Below are 24041 nucleotides of genomic sequence, written 5' to 3'. Positions count from 1 at the left end.
TCTTTGTAGTGCAGAAATTAGAATCATCTTAGTGCTTACTGTAGTCATCTAAACCAAGAGAAATGCTGTAACCTGCTCACCAGAAGTGTGCTGCTGACCCAGAGAATGCTCTCTGCAGACTGGTAAAGACTCATTTGCAGAATGCTTGTTTACACACAGGTGAAAAGGTGTTTCCCAACTACACTGGAAGGTCCTTGAGCAAAGCTGTAACTGACAGCCCCTACATGCCAGAGAAGTCTCACCATGGGACTTTAGCAGTGCAGTTAAGGTTACCTTCTGCGGCTTCTTCTACAGGCAGGTCTTCCATTTTTCCCTTTTCTCTGTAGTAATCAGGATCTGAACAAAAACTCTTTGTATTTTTCCCCCATATTTCTTGACCAGGATTGTATTTTTGTGTGCTAGTGTCTTCTGGTTTCTTACTGGATAGTTTGTCACTATTTTCATTATTTAGTTCTGGAACATTCTGGTATAAAATAGAAAAAATATTGTTTAAATGTGTTAAATATTTGAGCAAACTTTGCTGATAAAAGTGGATTTTAGTTCAACTATTCAGTAATTTCTATTTGAAAATCAAATGACTTTTGAAGTTCCCTGTCTACTGTCTCAAATTTAAACAAGCTAAAGAGCTCAGTATACTTTCAAACATGCCTATCACATTATTATACCACACAGGCAGGCACGTTAGGGGTAGGATTTACTTGGGCCAGGCAAATTGCTGAAGTAGCCTTTTATACCCTGTAAGACAGCAGACAAACCAGGAGTGTGGGGATTATAGGCATGCTCCTCCTCTGTCCGACTCTAAAAGGTCCCCCCCCCCTTGGTTTTGCTTTAAGGTAAAATTTTAAAAAGTTAAAAGCCTAATTACCACGTGCCCTAGCAATTCCACTCCACCCTTCAGCTTTCCTCACAAGCACAGGGACTACTCTCCGACCAACACCAGAGCCCCAGAGATTCATTACTTAGAGCAGCATTATTCACAACAGCCAGAGGATAGGAATGATCCGATGCCATTAACAAATGAACAGAACTGGCATATTCGTCTGATGGGATACTATTTCACAACGAAAAGGAACAGAGTTCTAATAGGGGTTACACAAAGTGATGAAGCTTGGAAACTGTGGAAACCCACAGAGGCTTTCTAGTGAGACCTCACAGGGTCAGAGAATCTGAGCTTGCTTTATCCAGCAGGGATGCATAAAGGCATGATTTGACCAAGGGCATGGTTACCAGGTGTTTGGAAGGGTCTACACTTGACTGTACAGTGTACTTTGATCTTGCAAGGGGGAGGTCTTTTGCCTCTTCCCTTGGCATATTATAAAAAGTCCTTTTGAATAAATTTTAAAATTAAAAAAAAAAGGAATGTTTCAACATACACAACCAAAACCAATAAACATATCCCAGTGTGAAGGCCCACACAGGTTTCCTAGCGAGATCTGAGCTTGCTTCATCCAGCAGGGCTGCATTAGAGGATTACTTGACCACATGCATGGTTACCAGGTGATTGGAAGGGTTTGCACTTGGCTGTGCTAGGGGGGAGGGAGGTCTTTTATTCCGCCCCTTGGCATTCCTATAAAAAGCCCTTAAGATGAGACAGAAGGGGCTGGTGGATATTGATCCAGGCCCTCCCAAAGCTATCCTGTGTTTCTATCTGTCTCTCTCCCCACTATATTTCTATCTAACGTCTCTTATTGCCCTCTCCTCAAGAGTACCCTGGGGAAAATGTGGGAGCTGGTCTCCACATCCCAGTCAAGGACAAAAATCATAGGATCATCTAAATAAATAGAAAAGGGCTTTTGGGGAACAATCAACATCCTACATAAAAGGCCTGAGGAAACTAAGCACAAGAGGATTACAGCTTAACATAATAAAAAGGCTGTATAGCCAGCATGATACTCAATGAGGGGAAAACTGCAAACATGTCCTCTAATAATGCAATAAGGCAAGGAGGGGGGTATAAATAGGAAAGGAAGAAGTTAAATTATCCCTGCTTGTAGATGATATAAGCCTATACTGAAAAAAAAAAAAAAAAAAAAACACCAAAGTAGGGCAAAATCAACACAGAAAACCCACCAGCTTTTCCATGTACCAATGAATTCAGTTAAGAAAAAATCAGGGCTGCATCCCATTACAACAGTCTTAAGAAAAACACTCAGTGTCCTCCTTTGCATCTCTGCTACTATGATAAAACATTGACCAAAACTAACTCAGAGAAGAAAATGCTTATGTTACCATACAAATCCCAGGTCACAGTCCATTTTGAAGGAAATCAAGGCAGAAATTCAAGGAAGGAACCTGGAAACAAGAATTGAAGTAGAGACCTCCAAGGAATGCTTATTGGCTTGTGTTGTGGGGTATTTGTACACTGTGTCAAGATGTGTTGCTGTGATTGGTGTAATAAAAAACTAAACAGCCAATAGCTAAGCAGGAGTTACAAGTGAGATTTCTGGGCAGAGAAAGAAAAGAGGAAGAATCTAGGCATGCAGGAGACTCCAGGAGACAGAGAGGAGACAGAAAGTGCAAGATGGAAGAGAGGTAATGCCATGTGATAGAAGTAGATTAATATAAATGGGTTAATTTAAGTTATAAGAGCTACTTAGGAACAAGCCTAAGCTATAGGCTGAGCTTTCATAGTTAATCAGAAGTCTCATGTCATTATTTGGGAGCTGACTGGCAGGATAGAAAACGACAGGCTTGCTTCCTCGGCTGCCTTTCTTATGCAACCCAGGACTACCTGCCCAGGGGCTGGACTGCCAGTATGGGGCTGTCCCCTCCTCATTCACTAATCAAGACATGACCATGGGCTTCCAACGGAGGCAGTTCTTCACCGAGCATTCCTCTTCCCCAGTGAGTCTAGTTTGCATCAAACTGAGAAAAACTAACACAATCTCAATAGAAATAGAGGAGAATTCTCTTTCAGAAACTGATAAATTCTAAAAGTGAAATGGAAATGTAAGAAATCTACAGCAACAAAACTGAAAAACTTCTATGTGAAGATGTGTTTAAGAGCTGCACTAATAGAGACACTGTACTACTGGCATTAATTTATATGCCTCATAAATACAGGATCAACACAACAGAGTCTGAATTAGACCCACATATTTCAAAGACGTCTCAAGCTACAGTGGGAGAAATAACAACAGGGTTTGCTTCCTGCCTTTTTGTTTTGTTGTTGTTGTTGTTGTTTGTTTGTTTTGTTTTTGTGAGACAGGGAATCTCTATGTAATCCTGGCTATTCTGGAACTTGGTATGTAAACCAGGCTGGCCTTGAACTCAGAGAGATTCACCTGCCTCTGCCCCCTGAATGCTAGGATTAAAGGTGTAAACCACTATACTGGGCAAGAACAGGGTTTTCAACAAATGTGGCCCTGGGATAATTCAAAATCTAAATACAGGGTACTCTTGAAACTTACATTAAACTCCACACATAAGCCAAATAAAAATGTATGACAAACAACTTGGCTATAACTAACCTGTTAAAAACTGAGCAACTTAAAATATTAAATGAAAAAATAATCACCAGTGATGGTCCTAATTTAACAGTTAATAACCCAAAACATATTTAAATTTTACCTGAAACTTCTTGCATTCTTCATTTTTCTTCTGATCATATAATTTCTTGTAATGTTCTTGCAATTTAACATGAGTTTCCTTAAGTAATGACAACTCACTTTTAACCTCATTAATTTCTCCAGTAAGTTCTTCAACCTCGAATAAAATTAAGCCAAAATGAACAAGTGCATACGTTTTATCTGAAAACATAAATGTTTCATAAAATAGTAAAAAATAATAACAACATTAACTACTTGTGTTAAGAAATAACATTGTAATAGTGATGTGTTTAACAAACATGATTCATACTCTTTAAGAAATGTAAGACTTAGATTAAGTAACTTGACCAAGTTAGTACAGACAGAAAGTAGTAGTTGGGATTGCAATCCAAAATTGAACCTAGGGCCTATGCTCCTAAATTGTTTCTTATTTAAAAAAAGATTTTACCTTAGTCATAAAAGCCTACAAAAGTCCCACCTGGATGATTTTAATTTCATCGCTGCATGCTGGATGTGCAGAGTTCAGCTGAGCTAGCTGGAGGTACAGAACACTGAGTGTAATAACAGACACTGGCACCGAGCCTCATGTTTCCATCTGGAAACTGGGCTTCTACTACCTGTGCAGCTCACAATTGCTTTCTTGAGGGAATGCTTTTCCATAGAAACTTCACATGTGATTACAAACAGATAGACACACAGACTGTATAGATCTGATCTCCATTTAAGAAAATTCTTACAAAACCAAAGTGGTTTTTTTTCTTATTCAACTATATTCTGCTTAGTTTATTATAGTTTTGATTTATGATCATGATAGTTTATGATATATTCTTTATGATAGTTTATGATTTTCATAATCTAAAAATCTTATGATAAGACCATTTTATTTAAACTTACCAAATAAAGTTGCAGTTCCTTTTTTTTTTTTTAAAGAAATGTATTATTTAGCTGTTTGTATGTGTACTTGTGCACATGTGTGTATATGTTCATAGAAGCCAGAACTGGGCATCAGAAACCCTGGTTGTCTTGTTAACCTCCCAATGTGGGTGCTGGGAACTAATCCTTTATTCTTAATTACTCTTTTGCCCTTGGGAGATGGCCACTGTTGTGTTCTCAGAAGAGAAAATGAATGTTAGTTTGCTTTGCATGGCTGCACTGCCAGTGGAAGCGTTTCCAGACATATACATATATATACAGTTGCGGGTGTTTGCAGCAAGATTGTTTGTTTTATGTTGCAGCTCCTTTCTACTCCGCAGCTTTCCCAATCCTCACAGCACAACTTTCACAGCCTTTTAAAGATGGGGAGGGAAGGAAGGTACTGGGATGCAAAACAGACCAACTGAAGTTACTATGCTTGTTGCTTTTATGACATTTTCCTAGTGGAGATTCTTAACCAATTTTTTGTATTGTGATGTAAGTATGAAATATTTTCCTTAGATTTGAATAAGGTATATCAAAACCATCAATAACCAAGTTGATCTCTTGAAACTCTGAATTAGGAAAACTTATTAACTACAAATAAATTGGGTTTTTTATATCAGAAATCAAGTAAAATCATCTACAGAAAATGTTATAAAACTTATAGTCACATATACATTAGTATATAAAAGAAATGTTATAATTAATAGTCTAAAAATGGAATCATATATTTCTAAAATTTAGTTCCATAAACTCATAGTGACTTTCTACTGTATTAATTCTTTTTTTAAAGAGTGATTAAAGCCATGTTTTTCATATGCCATAGCTTGAGACAATTATCTTAATTCCTTTACAAGGAATTTAAAAGGCAATGAAAATTGGTACTAAGATAGAAAATCCAATTTTGTGATCCATCAGTCTTTGAAGCAAAATTTTGTTCTGCAACTTGAATTTACATCGTTTTCTCTAATTGTTTTACATATTTTATCAAAATTAACATTTAGTGACTTAAAGGAAGTAGCTGTATAATAAAATATTAGTCCAACATAACTCAGCAACTGCATACATGTTCCAACATGGTTCTGACACATCTCAACAAATACTGAGGCTGCTGCTACCTTGTCCAGCTACCAATAGTTTTCATATGATTCTAGTTCACTAAGATACACTGAATCATTTTATTTAGATGTAAATTAATTTTTCTTAGAATATATTAATAGCTATTCTATATAGTCATATATGCTTTGTACATGTATATAAACACATATACATACAGTCTATGTCTGAAATGTCTATGTCTATGTCTGAAAACACCAGAGGGTATTTTATTAAATTTAATTTTTAGAAACACTCACTTTGGCAGAAATATGAGTGCAAGAAGAAAATGTGTCTGACATCAATTTTGTAATATTTTCTTAGCATTTAATAGTTATTTTAAATGTCTATAGCAATGTAGAATACTTTACTATTTAACATTTAATAGACCTACACGTCTCTTCCAAGTCCCTAGTGCTTTTTCATGCTCGTTCTGAAGATCAAGGAACTTTTCTTCATTTTCTTTTACCTTCTCCCTTTGCACCTCATTATCTCTTTCAAGGGTCTGCAATAAAATTAATTATCCAAAAAATAATCAATACCACATTAATGAATTTTGATGTGTTTTATGTTGCTCAGACCTTTGCGTGGAACATGCTGAAAGTGCCATACAGATCAGTAATAATGTGCTACCTCACAATAATTTTCATAAATTAACAGGAAGGTGCTCAGAGCTTAGCTAACAGGAAACAGGGGAGGCTGTGATGAAGAAATGGCTATAAAAGGGTATAAAAACATTGCCATTATTCAGTTTCACTGCGTAAGTTTTAATGTACTGAAAAAGTAATATAAAGTACAGCATTGAAAAGCGTGAAATGTAGCATAATCCAGCCTAACCTACTAAAAATTTTAACTACCCTAAGACGTTTTTACCTGTTTATTTTAGAAATTAACTAGCTAGAAATACTTTTAAAAATTCTAATTTCAAATTAATACTTAGCCTAACTTATTTAACACATCACTTAGTTACTTCATTGAACTAATGTAATAGAATCACCCTATCCCACTCTCTCTCAAAAAACCCAAAAATTAAAAAAGTAAAAATATATATGATGTGAAAGTCACAAAAAATAGTTTAAAAAAATAAAAAAATTAATAAAAAATAAAAATATTGTCAAGTGTTTTCTAAGACTAGAATTTTAGAACTATGAATCACTATCACTAATAATATTGTGTCTCTTTACTCTCTATAATTTAAGCAAACTGAAAACAAGAATCTATATATCTAATGCATCTAGAATTTTAAGATCATCTATTATCATTTATAAAGCTATGTATACTTGGTAAAAAGTTTCCAGCTACACAAAACAATATAAAAGGGGAGGTGGAGTTCGAGGCCAGCCTGGGCTACAGAGTGAGTTCTAGGACAGCCTGGGCTACAGAGTGAGTTCTAGGACAGCCTGGGCTACAGAGCGAAATCCAGGAAAGGTGCAGAACTACCCGGAGAAACCCTACCTCGGGGGAAAAAAAAGTGTGGGGGCTGAAAGTGACCTCCTCCGTTAAGTTAGCACTTTATAAGTTTCTGTAATCAGAGAATACTCACAGCAGGAAAAGTAGACAAAATATCTTTTACATACAGCTGAGAACCTCATCACACATACTTACTGCTCTATAATTTGCTTTTCTAAAAGGCAAACAATCTCGTTTACTTCCTATACTACTAAATATAAATTCATCTCATTTAAAAGTCTTAAGAACGTTCTATTTAAAGAGTTCTCAGTTACATTTAGAATATCAATGTGTAAATATGTCTGTGAAATTATGACAACACATCTAATAAAAAGCATTTTGCAACTTGTGACAAAAACATTCTCCTCTGTCCCCCTAGAAGTGATGCACTTTGAAACACCTAAATGAACACCTATTTTGACTGCTATATTTCAGAATAATGAGAACATTTCACAGAAGACACATTGCCTTAATCCATGGTTACATATAATAATAGAGCAGTTTCTAAATATTTACAGTGTTGTATAATTAATAGGTGCTTAGTATTTTAACATTCTAATATGTATTTTTACCATATTTATTTATATGGACAGCATACTCTATTTTAGAAAGTAGATCAATGTTTAGGAAAGAAATGAGAAAACATACCACAATCTCTATTCTGTTAACAACAAATGACCAATAGTATCATGTTCTTTAAACAGTGTATATTAGGTGTGTCAATCAATTGCTCCTGGTCATACTCTATCTAAAAGTGACCACCTCCTTAGGCACTTGGTTGCAGTTCTTTGGAGCCCTTCCATCCTGCCATTACAACTTGATTTATTGTTCTCAGTTGACTGCACAAGCCAGGTTATCAGTGAGGATTCCCTCCCCTCCTGCACTCTCCTGTTTTCTAGATCCATGATTCCCTTTATACCTTTACTTCCTTTTCAGGGTACAACAAACTGTTGTCATGATAAAGCAGGCATGGATGGTAATGGTTTCTGGGATCCCCATGTCTACTGAGAAATTAGGTTAGATGAGTGGAGCACAACTCTGGTTAGCAATTTCTTCCCAACCTCTGCAGACACAATTACATTTTTTTCTACTGTCTAGTTTTGCCAATGAGAAAGCTAAGGCTGATATGTTATTCTCATTCCTAATTCTTTGCATTCCATACTTTTCTGCAGTTTTTAGAATCTTTTTGTTGTTGTTGTTTTTGTCTTTGTTTTTGTTTTTCAAGACAGGGTTTCTCTGTGTAGCTTTGCGCCTTTACTAGAACTCACTTGGTAGCCCAGGCTGGCTTCGAACTCGTGATCCTCCTGCCTCTGCCTCCTTCAGCAAATCCTACCAGTGTGTGCCACCACAACCAGCTAGAATCATATTTTTATGTGCAATGTATATTTTACAATGATATGCACTGATATTAAATCAAATGAACTCATGCCCCTCAGGCCTGTGAAACTTTCTGTATTGTTTCTTTGCCCATTCTTTCTCCTTCCATTTTCTTGATTCTCTCTTTCTCTGAAACATCCCTGACTCCTTAGAGTGATTCCTGAATTCTCTCATTTACATCTTCTTACCTTGTGTGCACATGTGTGTGCACAGAGAGACCAGAGGTCCACTTCAGGTATCATCATTCTTCAGGAACTTTTCTAAAACAGCATCTCTCATTAAACTGGAGCACCAACCAAGAAGGGCGTTAGAGACCCACAGAGGCTATCTAGTGAGAACTTACTGAGGGTCAGAGAATCTGAGCTTGCTCTACCCAGCAGGGCTGCATAAGGGGAAGATTTGACCACGGGCATGGTTACTAGGTGTTTGGAACAATCTACACTAGGCTGTGAAGTGTGCTTTGATCTTGCGGGGGGGTGGGGGTGGGAGGTCTTTTGCCCTGCCCCTTGGCATTGATATAAAAAGCCCTTTTGAGTAAATAGAAAAGGCCGTTGGGTATTGACCCAGGTCCTCCTGAAGATATCCTGTGTTTCTGTCTTTCTCCTCTTCCTATCTTTCTAACTAATATTTTCTTATCCCTCTCTCCTCCTCATAGGAACACTGGAAAAGGTGGGAGCTGGCCTCCACAGTAGGGTAACTGGCTCACCAGCCAGTAAGCCCCAGGGAAGCATACACTGGGAAGCATACACAACCATGGCTGGCTTTTTTCTTTGTTTTGTTTTGTTTTTCAAGAAAGAGTTTCTCTGTGTAGCCCTGGCTGTCCTGGAACTCACTCTGTAGTCCAGGCTGACCTTGAATTCAGAAATCCGCCTGCCTCTGCCTCCTGAGTGCTGGGATGAAAGCTGCCAGCGTCTTAGTGGGTGCTGGGGACTTACCTCAGGTCCTCGTGCTTGCACGACAAGCACTTTGCCACCTGAATAATTCCCAGCTTTAGCCATGTGTCTATAGATTCTACTTTCTAAACAACTACCTCTACTATCTAGCAACCTTTCCATTTCCATTGCACTTACATTTTTAGTAGGGTTTCTCTTATTTGTGCTTATGGATTTCTAATTTTTGTCCTGTGGATTAGTACTTTTCCTTTAAGCAGTTTTAGTTTTACATGTTTTTTAGACTCCTGTTTTTGTCTTTTTACATGACAGCCTTTTTTTTTTCAAGTATCAGTAGTTCTTAATCATCAATTTGTACTTAAAAATGAGGTATTTAAAAGATGGTCAAAAGTTTGTCAACACTAGACTTTACTGTAGGGAGTTCTGGCTGAACTCTTCCTTTTGGAAAACGAAACTGAAAAGAACCATGGTCTTCCCTTTGGGGCAGGTTAGTCTGCCCTCATCTTTCCTGGGAATTAGAATAGGTGTCCTGTAACTGGGAGAACTACACTGGCAGGCAGTGAACTATTTTCACTATACTATTTCCAACAGTGTACTGGTGCATAGAGAGAGGAAAGGGAAAGGGGGGAGGAATGAAGAGAAGAAGGGAAGGAGGGAAAGAAAAGGGAGGGAGAGAGAAGGCAGAGAGGTAAGGGGGAGGGAGAGGAGAGGAAGAGGGCAGAGAGAAGAATTAATTTGCATAGCTGCCATTTTTGCTAGAGACATGGTCCGTTTCAGGCCACTACTATTTTAACAACCAATCCTAATGATGGAGGAGCCCCAGCATACCCCAGATCCCTTTCAACTTCAGTTCTCTCTCAAACTCCAGGCATACACCTCCAAGCCTGTACCAAAGAGGAGAGAGCCGGTGCCTGTGGGCTGGAAGGAGGACTGTGGGGCTGCAGTGGAGTCTGACACAGGTGTTTGCATCTGGATCTTTCAAAAGACACGGGATACAATTCCTGGCCATTTCTGGGTTTAGTTTTCTTAGCTGAGGTTCCCTTGTCCAAAATGACTCTAGCTTATATCAAGCTGACATAAAACTCATAATGCTAGGCAAGGACCCTACCACTCAACCACATCCCAGGCCTCACTTCCATGACTTTGAATTAGGTTTCTATTTCCTGTTTCTGCTAACTGTATATCGAGTTCACTTTTAAAACTTAGCCGTTTATGTTTCTCCCATTATTTCCATGTCCTTGTGGGTTTATTGCCATTTTATAACAGTTTCACAAGGCAGCAGAAGTGGATGTACGTTCAATTAATCATCTTTAGCTGAAAGCCCTAACCAGGTGGTTTCTGACTGGGGAATAAACTGGTAGTTTATTCATGGCACACCATTCATTCATTTAATAGCACTTAACAAGGTCCTACTGCATGCTTGCCACTCTCATGTGCTTATGATCCTAAAGTTGGAATGCTCTGACTTCCTCATGGAGGTTACACTCCATCGTGAATATAAACTTGTACATATTATAAACATACATGAAAATGTTATTATTTCCAACTGAATTAACAAATCTGAAAAACATCTGTGAAAAAAAGGATTTGTCAGAGGTTAAACTGAAAGCAATCACTAAATGCTTTAACTTCAAAAAACCAGTAAATTGTCCTAGTTAATACAGTAATAATACAATAACTACAGGAGTAAAATGTGAAAATTACTCTTAATATTGTGACTATAGAAGTAGAATTAAACTTATAACTAGAATTTAGATACGTATGATCTTTCTAAATTTACTGCTAAAAACAAGACAGATGACAGTATAACAGCAGAGCACTGAAAATCAGTTGGCCATTATCAAGAGCAACGATCCCTTTTAGTACAGGTGGAATTAGAATGCTCCTCAAGAAAACACTTGCCGTATCTAAGCAATATAAACCTTAGCAACAGCTCAGCATGAATATTTTGTTATGCTGTATATCAGTGGTTCTTAGACATCAGTCAGCAGCTAAGCACTGATTCATGACAAACTTCTCTAGTCCATGGCCAAATGTGATGGCATGACTTTTCTTATAATGATCTGTCGTTTATCCTGGGATTATCTTTAAAATACATATATTTTAAAATGTTCTGTTTTATAAAATGATGGTGATGGTGGATGAAAATGTTTTCACTCTTAGTGGGCTACTTGACAATATTTTGGAATGTACTATATGATATTATATAGCTTTCTATATAATATCAAGAGACAGGTAATAACTGTAACAATTAAAGAGAAAGGTATTTGAATATTTTTTAAAGTAAATTTAAAATACCCTTTTATTTTATTTTTTTAAAGATTTATTTATTTATTATGTATACAGAAGAGGGCGCCAGATCTCATTACAGATGGTTGTGAGCCACCATGTGGTTGCTGGGAATTGAACTCAGGGCTTCTGGAAGAACAGTTGGTGCTCTTAACCTCTGAGCCATCTCTCCAGACCAGTATTTGAATATTTAACATATTGGTACACACAGTTAAAAGATCCTAGGGCCATACTTACAGATTTGGTTAGTAGCTCAAAGCAATGACCACTATAAATACTATAAAATTTTAGTACAATTTTCATACAGCTGATTTAACAAACTTTCTTAGTTTATTTTACATCACTCTGAAAAATACCACGACCAAAGGTAACTTGAGGAGGTAAGGGTTCATTTGGTTTACAAATTACAGTCTATAATCAAGGGAAGTCTGGGCAGGAACTAAGAGGCAAGAACTGTATTAGACTGAGGTTCTTTAGGGTAGGACACCTTTTGGAATGATCTTTGTAACGTGGCATTTACCTATGCTCCAGACTTCTCTGGATTTTAGTATTTATCTCTTGTTTGATATTATCTTATCTAGGTCATTGTCCCTTATTCCTCCTGGACAATATTTGATAATCATTCCTATTGTATATAGTCTTGTATTATGTTAGAACTTTCTTATTTAGACAAAATGGGGAGATGTAGTGGGTAGCTGCTCCAGCTTTGACCTGGAAGTACTACCCCCAGTGAGGCTTCCAGTAACTGTCATGCCTACCTATGGCCTGTCCTGGAGGCGAGGCCGAGACGGGAGCCCTTAAGACCTGAGATCTGGATGTGGTTCCTGGTAATCCTGGACGTTGGATGGTAGACCGAGCAGAGTTCTCCGAAGAACACCGCTGGACTGCATTTCACCTCTCCTGAAGCCTGTAACCTATCCCTTTACTTGTTGTAAGTAACCCCCCAAAACAAACCTCCCTTTCAACTACGTGGAGTTGCCTTAATAAATCCCCCAATAGCAGGAACTTTAGCAGAGACTACGGTGGGGCATTGCTTGCTCTCCACCCTGCATAGCTTGCTCAGCTGGTTTCCTTATACAACCCAAGACTTCTTACCCAACCACAGTAAGCTATTTCCCCTCCCACACACACACACATCAATCACTAATCAAGCAAATATCCCACAGACATGTTCATAGGCTAAGCTCATGGAGGCAATTCCTCAACTTATGTTGCCTCTTCTTAGACCACTTTATATCAAGTTGATAAAAACTAACCAGCACACAAACTTAAACAGCTCTCGTGCTTCTAGAAAAAATTATGTTGAGCACATAACACTGAGAAATAGTGCTGGATTGGAACCAGCTATAATATTGTTTTTTCCTCAGTTTATAAGGCCCCACAGTTTATAAGTTTATAAAACTGCTTACATTTTTTGGGTCTCTATCATAGAATAAATTGGCTAACACCTAATATTCAGCTCACCCCCAAAACTGTTTCAACTCCTTTACATGTATTACCATATGACCTTGGTAACAGCTATTCATAGTGAATTTAAGTCAGACATGGTGCTACATGCCTGTAATCCCACCATTCCATAGGCTGTGGTAAACCTAGGCTAAAATGTTATGCCATATCGCCACAAAATAAACTGGATGCTCTTGGGAGAAGGTGGGAGAGGTTCTGACTTAAGTTGTTCTCTCTAGTCTCTTATAAGAATAGGTCAAGAGGTTAGAGTGAGTAGTTCGATTCTAGCAGTCCACTTCTCTCCCTCTGTATCTTTGACATTTTAATTCCTACCTAACTGAAGGCAGGCGGAACCCTTTATATGATAAGCCATAGGGCAGCAATGGTGAGGAGATGAAGCAAAAAACTGCCTTGCTCTGCATAAGTTTAGTTCTATTCAATGCTGATGAGCTAACTGAATTTGTGTGGCCTAAGGAAACATGCTATTAGAGGTATTAAAACATGTAAATTTTCCTTTGTGTCTCTCTCTGCCATAGGACATTTCATTTTCTATTTAATGGCATGGTTATCTGGACACAGGAAAAAAAGATCACAGCACAAATGAAGTCCCTCGCTGCTGCCTAAGAGCTTCATGACCACTCAGCATGAGCCAGAGCCACTAGCCTCTGAACACCACTTCTTCCTGCCACCTGCTTCACCCGTGTATCACATTCTAGCCAGAAAAGAAAATATCGTTCCTTTCCATGGGTTCTCTATATAAACCCACAGCAGAGGGTCTGTTGCAAGATCAAAGTGCTAGGCAGGGAAGCATTCAGCACTGGGCTGGATACTTACTCTGCCAACCTGAGTTAGGAAGAGCTGCTGCCATGCCTCCCCATAGAGTGCTGAGGACACATGTACCCACATCAGATCTCTCCTACTGTACCTAGGCATTCATTTAAACATAAGGCTTTCCTAAACAAATGAAAAGACACACGGAGCGGTGCTGTGGGATTTTCTGTATGCTGTGAATGTGTTGCTCTGATTGATTGATAAATAAAACGTTGATTGGCAGCCAGGCAGGAAGTATAGTATAGGTGGGACAAGCAGAGAAGAGAATTCTGAGAACAGGAAGGCTGAGTGAGGAGATGCCAGCCTACCATCATCCAGGGAACAGCATGTAAAGGCAACAGGTAAAGCCACGGAACACATGGTGACATATAGATTAACAGAAATGGGCTGAGTTTAATTATAAGAGTTAGTCAGTTGTAGGCCTGAGCTAATGGCCAAGCAGTTTAATTAATATAAGCTTTTGAGTGATTATTTTATAAGCAGTTGCAGGGTCCATGGAAAACTTCAGCTACAGAGTGGGTAGTTAGGCAAGGGATCAGGCCACCAGAAGGTAAAAGAACCAGCAGCCAGGAACCAAGACTGAGAGGCAACAGAAACAAGAAAATGCCTATTGAGGTTCCAAGCCTCCAACACATGCTTCCATACACCATCAGGTTTCATTTACAAAACATAAATTCAAAAGATAAAAATTTATTAAAAACTTCAAGACACTGAGTACAAAATTAAACAGAAGGTAGCACACACCTTTAATCCTAGCACTACAAACAGAGGCAGGTGGATCTCTGTGAGTTCAGGTCGAATCTGGTCCACAGTGAGTTCCAGGACAGCCAGTGCTATATTGTAAAGACCCCATCTCAAAAAAATTCAAGTCAGATATTTTGATAAAGTTTAACATTTACCTAGTAACTTAAATGTTAAAAAAATATACTTACTACTTTAGATATTTATGGTGAAAACTAATGAAGGAATCTAGTATCTTACCTTTTAAAATCAAATGATAGAACAAGATACTTAAGTGCAATTAAATGGGGGAAGCCTATTAGATAGAAATATATTTAAACAATATATACATAATATATACAATATATACATAACCTGATTATTTCCTTTTAGCACCTTCAATTCCGCATTGATTTCAGTATTAGCTTGAGTTTGTTGCTGAAGTAATTGCTGCATGTGTTGAAAAGAAATGATGATATCCTTCAAAAACATAAAAATATATCATGTTTCTAAATTCATTCTCCAGATACATTTCTAGTTTTTTTTGTTTGTTTAGGATTTTGTTTTGTTTTGTTTTGTTTTGAAACAGGGTTTCTCCATGTAAGAGAACTCTGGCTGTCCTACAACTGTCTTTGTAGAGTCACAGATATCCAACTGCCTCTGCTGCCACGTGGCACATTTCTAGTTTTTAAGCTACTATTTTTATAGCTTAATTTTGATCCTTTATATTAAACTAATAACACTTCTATAATTTACTATCTAAAATAATTAAGGTTATACAAATTTCTATCAAGTATTATTTCTAAAAGTCCCTTAGTTTTTGGAACTGGACACAGATTCTAAGACATTACTGAACAAGGTAAAGAATTAAAAAAATAAAATAAACTTGTTGCCTTGCTCACCTAGAGATATAGGAATATATCTCTAGTAATGTCACATGAACTATAATATTATAAAATGATTCTGTAGACTAGTGTGTCAAATGAAGATAAATCAAGAAAAAAGAAAGACAAAACTCTTCTTACAGGGGCTGGGGAGAAAATACAGCAGTTGAGAGCACTTGCTGCTCTTGCAGAGGACCCAGGTTCAATTCCTAGCACCCACATGGTGGCTCCCAACCACCTGTTATCTCCAGTTCCAGGGGATCCAATGCCTTCTTCTGGCCTCTGGAGGCACCAGGCACACACATGGTGTACAGATGTATATGCAGGCAAAACATTTATACACATAAGGTGAATCCAAAATTTTTTTTTAAATAACTGTAGTTTCCCCAAACTATTTTTAAGCATGAGAATAGATTGAAATAAGTGGAAATTGTTCTAAAATCACACATGGTATGTAAATACATTTTTAGTAATTATTTGCTAAGGTACCACTGGTCTAACAAATAATAAAACTACCTCTGAAAAATGAAAATTTAGCTAAAAATATGTGGCTGATGTCTGTAGCCTCAGCAATTGGAAAGCTGAGACAGGAGGATTGCCAGTGAGTTTGAGGCCACCATGGGCTACATAGTCAGCTCCAGGCCGTCCTGTACGACAGTGAGACACTGACTCAAAAACAAAAGAGATGCAAGGGCGGTTCAACATGGGAAAGTCCGCCAATGTAATACACAATTTAAACAAAATCAAAGGAAAAAACCACGTGATCATCTCACTAGATGCAGAAAAGGCATTTGACAAAATCCAACACCCCTTCATGATAAAGGTCTTGGAGCAATCAGGAATACAGGGAACATACCTAAACATAATAAAGGCAATTTACAGCAAGCCAACAGCCAACATCAAATTAAAATGAGAGAAACTCAAAGCAATTCCACTAAAATCAGGAACAAGGCAAGGCTGTCCCCTCTCTCAATACTTATTCAATATAGTACTTGAAGTTCTAGACAGAGCTATAAGACAACATAAGGAGATTAAGGGGATACAAATTGGAAAGGAAGAAGTCAAGCTTTCCCTATTTGCAGATGACATGATAGTATACATGAGTGATCCCAAAAATTCAACCAAGGAACTGATACAGCTAATAAAAACCTTCAGCAACATTGCAGGATACAAGATCAACTCAAAAAAATCAGTAGCCGTCCTATATACAGTAGACAAACAGGCTGAGAAGGAAATCAGAGATTCATCACCCTTTACAATAGCCACAAATGATACAAAATACCTTGGGGTTATGCTAACTAAGCATGTCAAGGACCTATATGACAAGAACTTTAAGTCCCTGAAAAAAGAAATTGAAGAAGATGTCAGAAAATGGAAAGATCTCCCATGCTCATGGATAGGCAGGATTAAAATAGTAAAAATGGTGATCTTACCAAAAGCAATCTACAGATTCAATGCAATTCCCATCAAATTAACAACACAATTCTTCACAGATCTGGAAAGAATAATACTCAACTTCATATGGAAAAACAAAAAACCCAGGATAGCCAAAAGAATCCTGTACAATAAAACAACTTCTGGAGGCATCACGATCCCCGACCTCAAGATCTACTATAGAACTACAGTAATAAAAACAGCTTGGTACTGGCATAAAAACCAACATGTGGACCAATGGAATTGAATTGAAGACTCTGACATTAACCCGCACACCTATGAACATATAATTTTTGACAAAGAAGCCAAAAATGTACAATGGAAAAAAGAAAACATCTCCAACAAATGGTGCTGGCATAACTGGATGTCAATGTGTAGAAGGCTGCAAATAGATCCATATCTGTCACCGTGCACAAAACTTAAATCCAAGTGGATCAAAGACCTCAACATAAATCCAGCTACTCTGAACCTGATAGTAGAGAAAGTAGGAAGTACTCTTGAATGCGTTGGCACCGGAGATCACTTCCTAAATATAACACCAGTAGCACAGACACTGAGAGAAACAATCAATCAATGGGACCTCTTGAAACTGAGAAGCTTTTGTAGAGCAAAGGACACGGTCAACAAGACAAAGCGACAGCCTACAGAATGGGAAAAGGTCTTCACCAACCCCACATCTAACAGAGGGCTGGTATCCAGAATATATAAAGAACTCCAGAAATTAGAAATCAAAATGCCCAACAGTCCAATTAGGAAATGAGCTATAGAACTAAACAGAGAATTGTCAACAGAGAAAGCCCAAATGGCTGAAAGACATTTAAGGAATTGCTCAACATCCCTAATTATCAGGGAAATGCAAATCAAAACAACTCTGAGATACTACCTTACACCTGTCAGAATGGCTAAGATCAAAAGCACAGAAGAAAGCTTATGCTGGAGAGGATGTGGAGCAAGGGGAACTCTCCTCCACTGCTGGTGGGAATGCAAGCTTGTACAGCCACTTTGGAAATCAATATGGCGCTTCCTTAGAAAATCTGGAATCCATCTCCCCCAAGACCCACCTATACCATTCTTGGGCATGCTCAAGCATACCACAAGGGCATTTGCTCAGCTATGTTCATATCAGCATTGTTTGTAATAGCCAGAACCTGAAAACAACCTAGATACCCTTCAACTGAAGAATGGATAATGAAAATGTGGTACATATACACAATGGAGTACTACTCAGCAGAGAAAAACAATCACATCATGAGATTTGCAGGCAAATGGATGGATCTAGAAAAAATCATCCTGAGTGAGGTAACCCAGACTCAGAAAGACAAAAATGGCATGTACTCACTCATAGGAGGATACTAGATGTAAAACAAAGATGACTAGACTGCTACATAACTCCAGGGAGACTACCTAGAAAACAGGACCCTAAGAAAGACACAGGGATTGCCCAATGACAGAGAAATGGATGAGAGCTACATGAACAACCTGGATGTGAGTAGGGGGTAATAAAGGGCAAGGTTAGAGGGATAGAGAGCTTAGGGGAGCGGGAGATCCCAGCTGGATCAAGAACAGAGAGAGAGAACAAGGAATAACAGACCATGATAAATGAAGACCACATGAGAACAGAAAGAAGCAAAGTGCTAGAGAGGTCCCCAGAAATCCACAAAGATATCTCCACTGTAGACTACTGGCAATGGTCGAGAGAAAGCCTGAACTGACCTAGTCTGGTGATCAGATGGCCAAACACCCTAACTGTCATGCTAGAAATCTCATCCAATGACTGAGGGAAGCAGATGCAAAGAGCCATGGCCAGGGCCCAGGTGGAGCTCCAGGAGTCCAGTTGGCGAGAAAGAGGAGGGATTGTATGAGTGAGAATTGTTAAGACCAAGATTGGAAAAAGCACAGGGACAAATAGCCAAACTAATGGAAACACATGAACTATGAACAAAAAGCTGAGGAGCCCCCAACTAGATCAGGCCCTCTGGATAAGTGAGACAATTGATTAGCTTGAACTGTTTGGGAGGCACCCAGGCAGTGGGACCCGGATATGTCCTTAGTGCATGAGCTGGCTGTTTGGAACCTGGGGCTTATGCAGGGACACTTTGCTCAGCCTGGGAGGAGGGGACTAGACCTGCCTGTACTGAATGTACCAAGTTGAGCTGAATCCCCAGGGAAGTCTTTGCCCTGGAGGAGATGAGAATGGGGTGGGGGGGAGAAGGCAGGAACGGGAGGGGGGAGGGGAACCTATGGCTGATATGGAAAATTAAATTAAATTATAAAAGAAAAGAAGAGAGAGAGAGGGAGGGAGGGAGGGTGGGAGGGTGGGAGGGAAGGAAGGAAAGAGGGGGGAGAGGAAGAAAGAAAGGAAGGAAAGAAGGAAGGAAGGGCCAGATGGTGGTGGTGCACTCCTTTAATCCCAGCACTGGGGAGGCAAAGGCAGGTGGATCTCTGTGAGTTCAAGGCCAGCCTGGTCTACAAAGCTAGTTCCAGGAAAGGCACAAAGCTACACAGAGAAACCCTGTCTTGGAAGGAAGGAAGGAAAAAAGAAGGGAGGGAGGGAGGGAGGGAGGGAGGGAGGAAGGAAGGAAGGAAGGAAGGAAGGAAGGAAGGAAGGAAGGAAGGAAGGAAAGAAAGAGTAAAGAAAAAACTGGGGCTGGAAGAATGGCCCAGCAATTAGGAGTGCTTGTTGAACAATCATGAGGACCAGACTTGGTCTCCAGCATTCACTGAACAAGCCAGGCATCCTACAAACATCTGTAACTCCAGCTCAGAAAGACTGAAGAGTTCTGGTCTCTTCATATACAGATGTGTGTGCACACATGTGATCACATACAAATGCACACACTAAGACACATACACATAAAATAAATAAATGTAAAGGCACACACCTTTAAACCTAGGACACAGAATCAGGTGGATATCTGTGAGTCCCAGGTCAAGCCTGATCTACATGGCCAATTCCAAGACAACTAGGGCTACAATTTTGTCTCAAATAAAGAAATAAATAAAATAGCAAAAATTGGAAGTATACATTCAACTAGTTAAAAACATATAAACATATCCACTCAGTACATGTTAGCTGACTGCCTACTCCACAGTTAGGCAAGTATCATCCCACATCTATTTCCACACTTAAGCAAATATCATCCCATATCTACTTCCAAATTATGTGAGGATTGCTTACCTGTTTTTCTTCTTGAATATGGGTAATCTCTTCATTAATTTTCTTATTTAATTCCAATTCCTTCAAAGTTAAGAATTGTAAAGTTATGATATAAGATTCAGTAAGCTCTATATTCAATTCAGTACCCATGTTTGTGTTGAGACATTGGCTCCAGTGAATTAAGAAGCCCAATATAGGCTAGTACAAAGATAAATGTTAAAATTATTCAATTTCTCTTTTTTTTAATCTTAAAAGCAATTTAGAGACACCATTGAGACATAAAACTACCTGAATCTATATTTGAGTTGGATTAAAATTGCTATAGCTGAATTTTGTTCTAAGATTTGCTAATGACAAAAAGTCCGATAATTTTAAAAAAGAGTCATACCTTAATTTTTACTATGTCTACAAAGTTCACAAAGAAGAAATATTTTGTATAATAATACTGAAGTTCTCATTCTTTGAGTAAGATTTAATTTTATAAATGAGTAAAATTTAATCAAATACCATGTCGAGTCTTTCTTGAAGCTCTTCATATTTTTGTTCTTTAATTATCAGATTGATACTTTCTTCTTCCATCTTATGCTGGCATATGACCTTGGACTTAATCAACTCTGAAGCTACTTTTTTTAGTTCCTTAACATAAGAAACAAAAAGGAAATTCAGTATACATATTATCAAACCAAGATATTTTCGTGATAGTTTCCAAATTTTAAAATTATACTTCATTTAACAACAGAATACTTTTATATATAACTTTTATTAAAGTTCTTCTTTGCCAATTTCATAGATATGTATATAGAGAGAACACATTCTGGTTACTCTCACACACACTGCATCTCTTATCTCCCTCCCACCACCGACAAACCCCTTCTCCTTAAAAGTCCCTTCTTCACATTTATATCTTTCTGACTCAGCTTCTGACACACTGACTTTTAACTTGTCAGTCCATGTGTTCCTGGGTTTTGAACTACCCACTGGAGCCTGGTGGGCTCATTTGTGGGTACACAAATAAAGGAATTGACTGCCACAGCCAACACTTTATAGACAGGATGGGTTATGATCACACAAGTTCCTTCCTGACCCAAGATTAAAGACAACTGGCTTAGTCTTTCACAGGCCCAGTACATGAATGCAATCATCACAGCATGATTGCTACATCATGCCAAAAAGTTCATATTTTACAATGCCCCCCCCCTCTCTCTCTCTGTTTGGTTTTTCGAGACAAGGTTTCTCTGTGTAGCTTTGTGCCTTTCCTGGAACTCGCTTTGTTAGAGCAGGCTGGCCTCGAACTCACAGAAATCCGCCTGGCACTGCCTCCCAAGTGCTGGGATTAAAGGCGTATGCCTCTCTCTTATCTTCTAACTCTTAAATTCTTTCCACCTCCTCACCTACAATGTTTCCTGAGCATTAAAGGAAACAGTATAAATGGCCTCCTTAGGGCTAATCCCTCAACTATCACTTATTCTCAGCATCCAGCAGTGTGAATCTGTACATTTAATGGCAGTTCACTGCAAAGCAACACTTCTCTGAATCCTGGGCATAGCATTAGTTGGCCCATGGATTGAGCACCTGGTGTAAAGGATCCCATGGTAGAGTGTTCAATATAATTTTACTGACCCATCAAGGTCCTTTATGGGAAGAAGTTATTGAAAGGCAGAAGCTGACAAATGATTGTGTCCCAAGGAACCCTAACATTCATAGATGAGCTAAGAAGGTTGAAAAGTACAGGCAACTGAGGGAGGGGGAAGCCCAAGATTGTGGCATCCAGGAAGCTCAAACAGATGCAGTAGAAAACAGGGATGCAACCAGAGTTGGATGTCTTAGCTCTACATGTCACAGTGTCATACAATTATATCTTAATCCCCATCCAAAAACCAGGAGAATTAGTCTTAGTTCATATATCACTTTGGAGTATGCATATTACATAAAAGACTGTTGAAGTAACCATGTGAATCAAACAATAGACCTTTTCTTAGAAAAGCAGGTAGGCAAATTACTGTCAGGCAAAGTAAGAACTCTCAGCTCATATTAAAGTAACTAAACAGGGCTGGAGAGATAGCTCAGATGTGAAGGTTGCTCATGCAGAGGTCCCAGTTCCCAGCACCCTCGTGGTAGCTCACAAACATCCCTAACTCCAATTCCAGGAGATCTAGCAGCTTCTTCTGACCTCTTCAGGCACCAGGCATGCACATGGTGCACCCATATACCTTCAGGCAAAAAATTTGTACACATAAAATAAAAATAAATTAAAAATAAACAAAACAGCAAAAGAAAAAAATTAAACAACAGAAGTAAGACTTGATTTCGGGAAATGTGTGAAATAAATGCATATCCTCCATTTGACCATCCTTAGTCGCTTGCCATGCGCTTTGCACACTACTCTTCACCGTGTATCACTGATCTCTATGAGAACAGAAATGCCTCTGTCCTCTGGAGTCCAGAAGGGTTAGATCTGTGGGAGACACCAGTGTAGGAGCTCCCCCCTGCAGACCACAAATGGCCCTGTAGCTTCAGGAACTCACAGCTCTACCTTCTGCGCTTTAGCCACAGTTCTTTCCAAGTCGTACTGCTGCACTCCCTGTCCTTTCAGGTGGGTGTGGCTGTCATTCCCTCCATTTTATCTGCAGGATGCTTCACTACCCTGCGTTCTCTTAACTCTGTCAACAATTATACAAACATCCTCCCCATTAAACTCTTCCATTACCAACTCCAACATGTCATCCGTTCCATTTAATACAAGTAAAATTTTAAAAGGACATTTCAAGGATAGGAGAGGTACAGGAAAATAAAAGCAAGAAGCAGAGAAAACTGGGAAATAATATTGTCTATGTAGATAGGTGGAAGAGAGGTGAGGGGAAAGAATAGTGGTTTCACAGCTTGAGATTGGATTTGGTAGGCAAAAAGTACCTTCTCCATCTATTAAGTACTTATATGTGTCAAGTGCCACTAGGTGCTATCTTAAGCTTGTAGCTTAGCAGATTAGTTTGTTTAAAAGAGTGGATGAACTCTAGAGAAAAGAACACTGGCTGATTATTATGCATTAATCTCAGCATGATACGATGAGTGTGAGGCAGGTCAGAAACGCAGGGAAATTATAGGACTATAGGAACAGGAAGAAACCCCTCATCCAGGACTCTGACAAGCTTCTTGTCAGTTGAAATCAAGAATTCCAGCATGATTAATAATGTTTGCTTGTGGCTTTTCTCCTCCCTCAGCTATAGGCTTCCAGGGATCTTGACAGAAACCCTGTTTATAGTAAAAGACATGTCCTAAGCTTTTGTGCAACCTTACAAGCTCCCAGTTTTTAAGCACATGTAATCCATTCAAGTCATCTCTGGAGTCACCCTATAATCTTATTTATCAAAAAAGAAAGACAAGATATATAAGCAACCTTTTAAGATGTAACTTGAGAGCCACCAAAATGATATACATGGCTAATGTTAAAACACTGAATTGAGAAGCTATACCCACACTTAGGCATGTCATATTATTTTTCTTTCTGGAGACCCCCATGTTCAAAAGCTATGTTTAAAATGATTTTTGACTAAACTGTGACTCTTCAATGGTCCCTAAAAAAAAAAAAATCACCAATCCTGATCCATAGCCATTAAACTCTTCTAAAATATGTTCCTTTTACATTTTTTCAAAGTATAAAAGATGATACATGATAAATTACCCAGAACAGAGTTTTAGGTAATCCAGTGATAATTCACATTCAACAGTCACAGCAGTTACAGGCTGGGACATTTTCAGATTTGTATTTATTTGTTTGTTTGTTTCTCTGTTTCAGGTATGCAAATATAGGAGAGTACAAATTCCTGTGTGTAACCAGTTAGCTTAGATGTTACAATAAAGCACAAAGAAAGATAACTTCCAAACAGTCTAAAATAAATAGCAGAAGAGCAGGTATGGTACTTCATTCCTATATTAAAGGACCAGCTCCTTGGTGGCTGAAGTAAGACAGCTTGAGTCTGGGATTTCTAAGCTAGCCTGGGAAATAAAG

The 24041-nt window shown here is 38.6% G+C and overlaps 1 protein-coding gene across 1 annotated transcript in view; it reads right to left on the bottom strand.

The window, feature by feature from the left end:
- Ccdc73 (coiled-coil domain containing 73) overlaps nt 1-24041 on the bottom strand; it is a 124689-nt gene that overhangs the window by 10449 nt on the left and 90199 nt on the right. Inside the window, exons 10-15 of the mRNA XM_036183362.1 lie at nt 20543-20671; nt 20057-20116; nt 14936-15040; nt 5953-6063; nt 3571-3705; nt 274-463 (exon numbers count right to left, since the gene is read on the bottom strand). Of these exons, the coding sequence (XP_036039255.1) occupies nt 274-463; nt 3571-3705; nt 5953-6063; nt 14936-15040; nt 20057-20116; nt 20543-20671 (730 nt within the window). The remainder of the gene's footprint in view (nt 1-273; nt 464-3570; nt 3706-5952; nt 6064-14935; nt 15041-20056; nt 20117-20542; nt 20672-24041) is intronic.

Source organism: Onychomys torridus, chromosome 4 (genome assembly GCF_903995425.1).
Source record: "Onychomys torridus chromosome 4, mOncTor1.1, whole genome shotgun sequence".
In the NCBI taxonomy this organism is placed as follows: domain Eukaryota; kingdom Metazoa; phylum Chordata; class Mammalia; order Rodentia; family Cricetidae; genus Onychomys; species Onychomys torridus.
The sequence above is the reverse complement of the archived record's forward strand: the minus strand, read 5'-3'. Positions and strand labels throughout refer to the sequence as shown.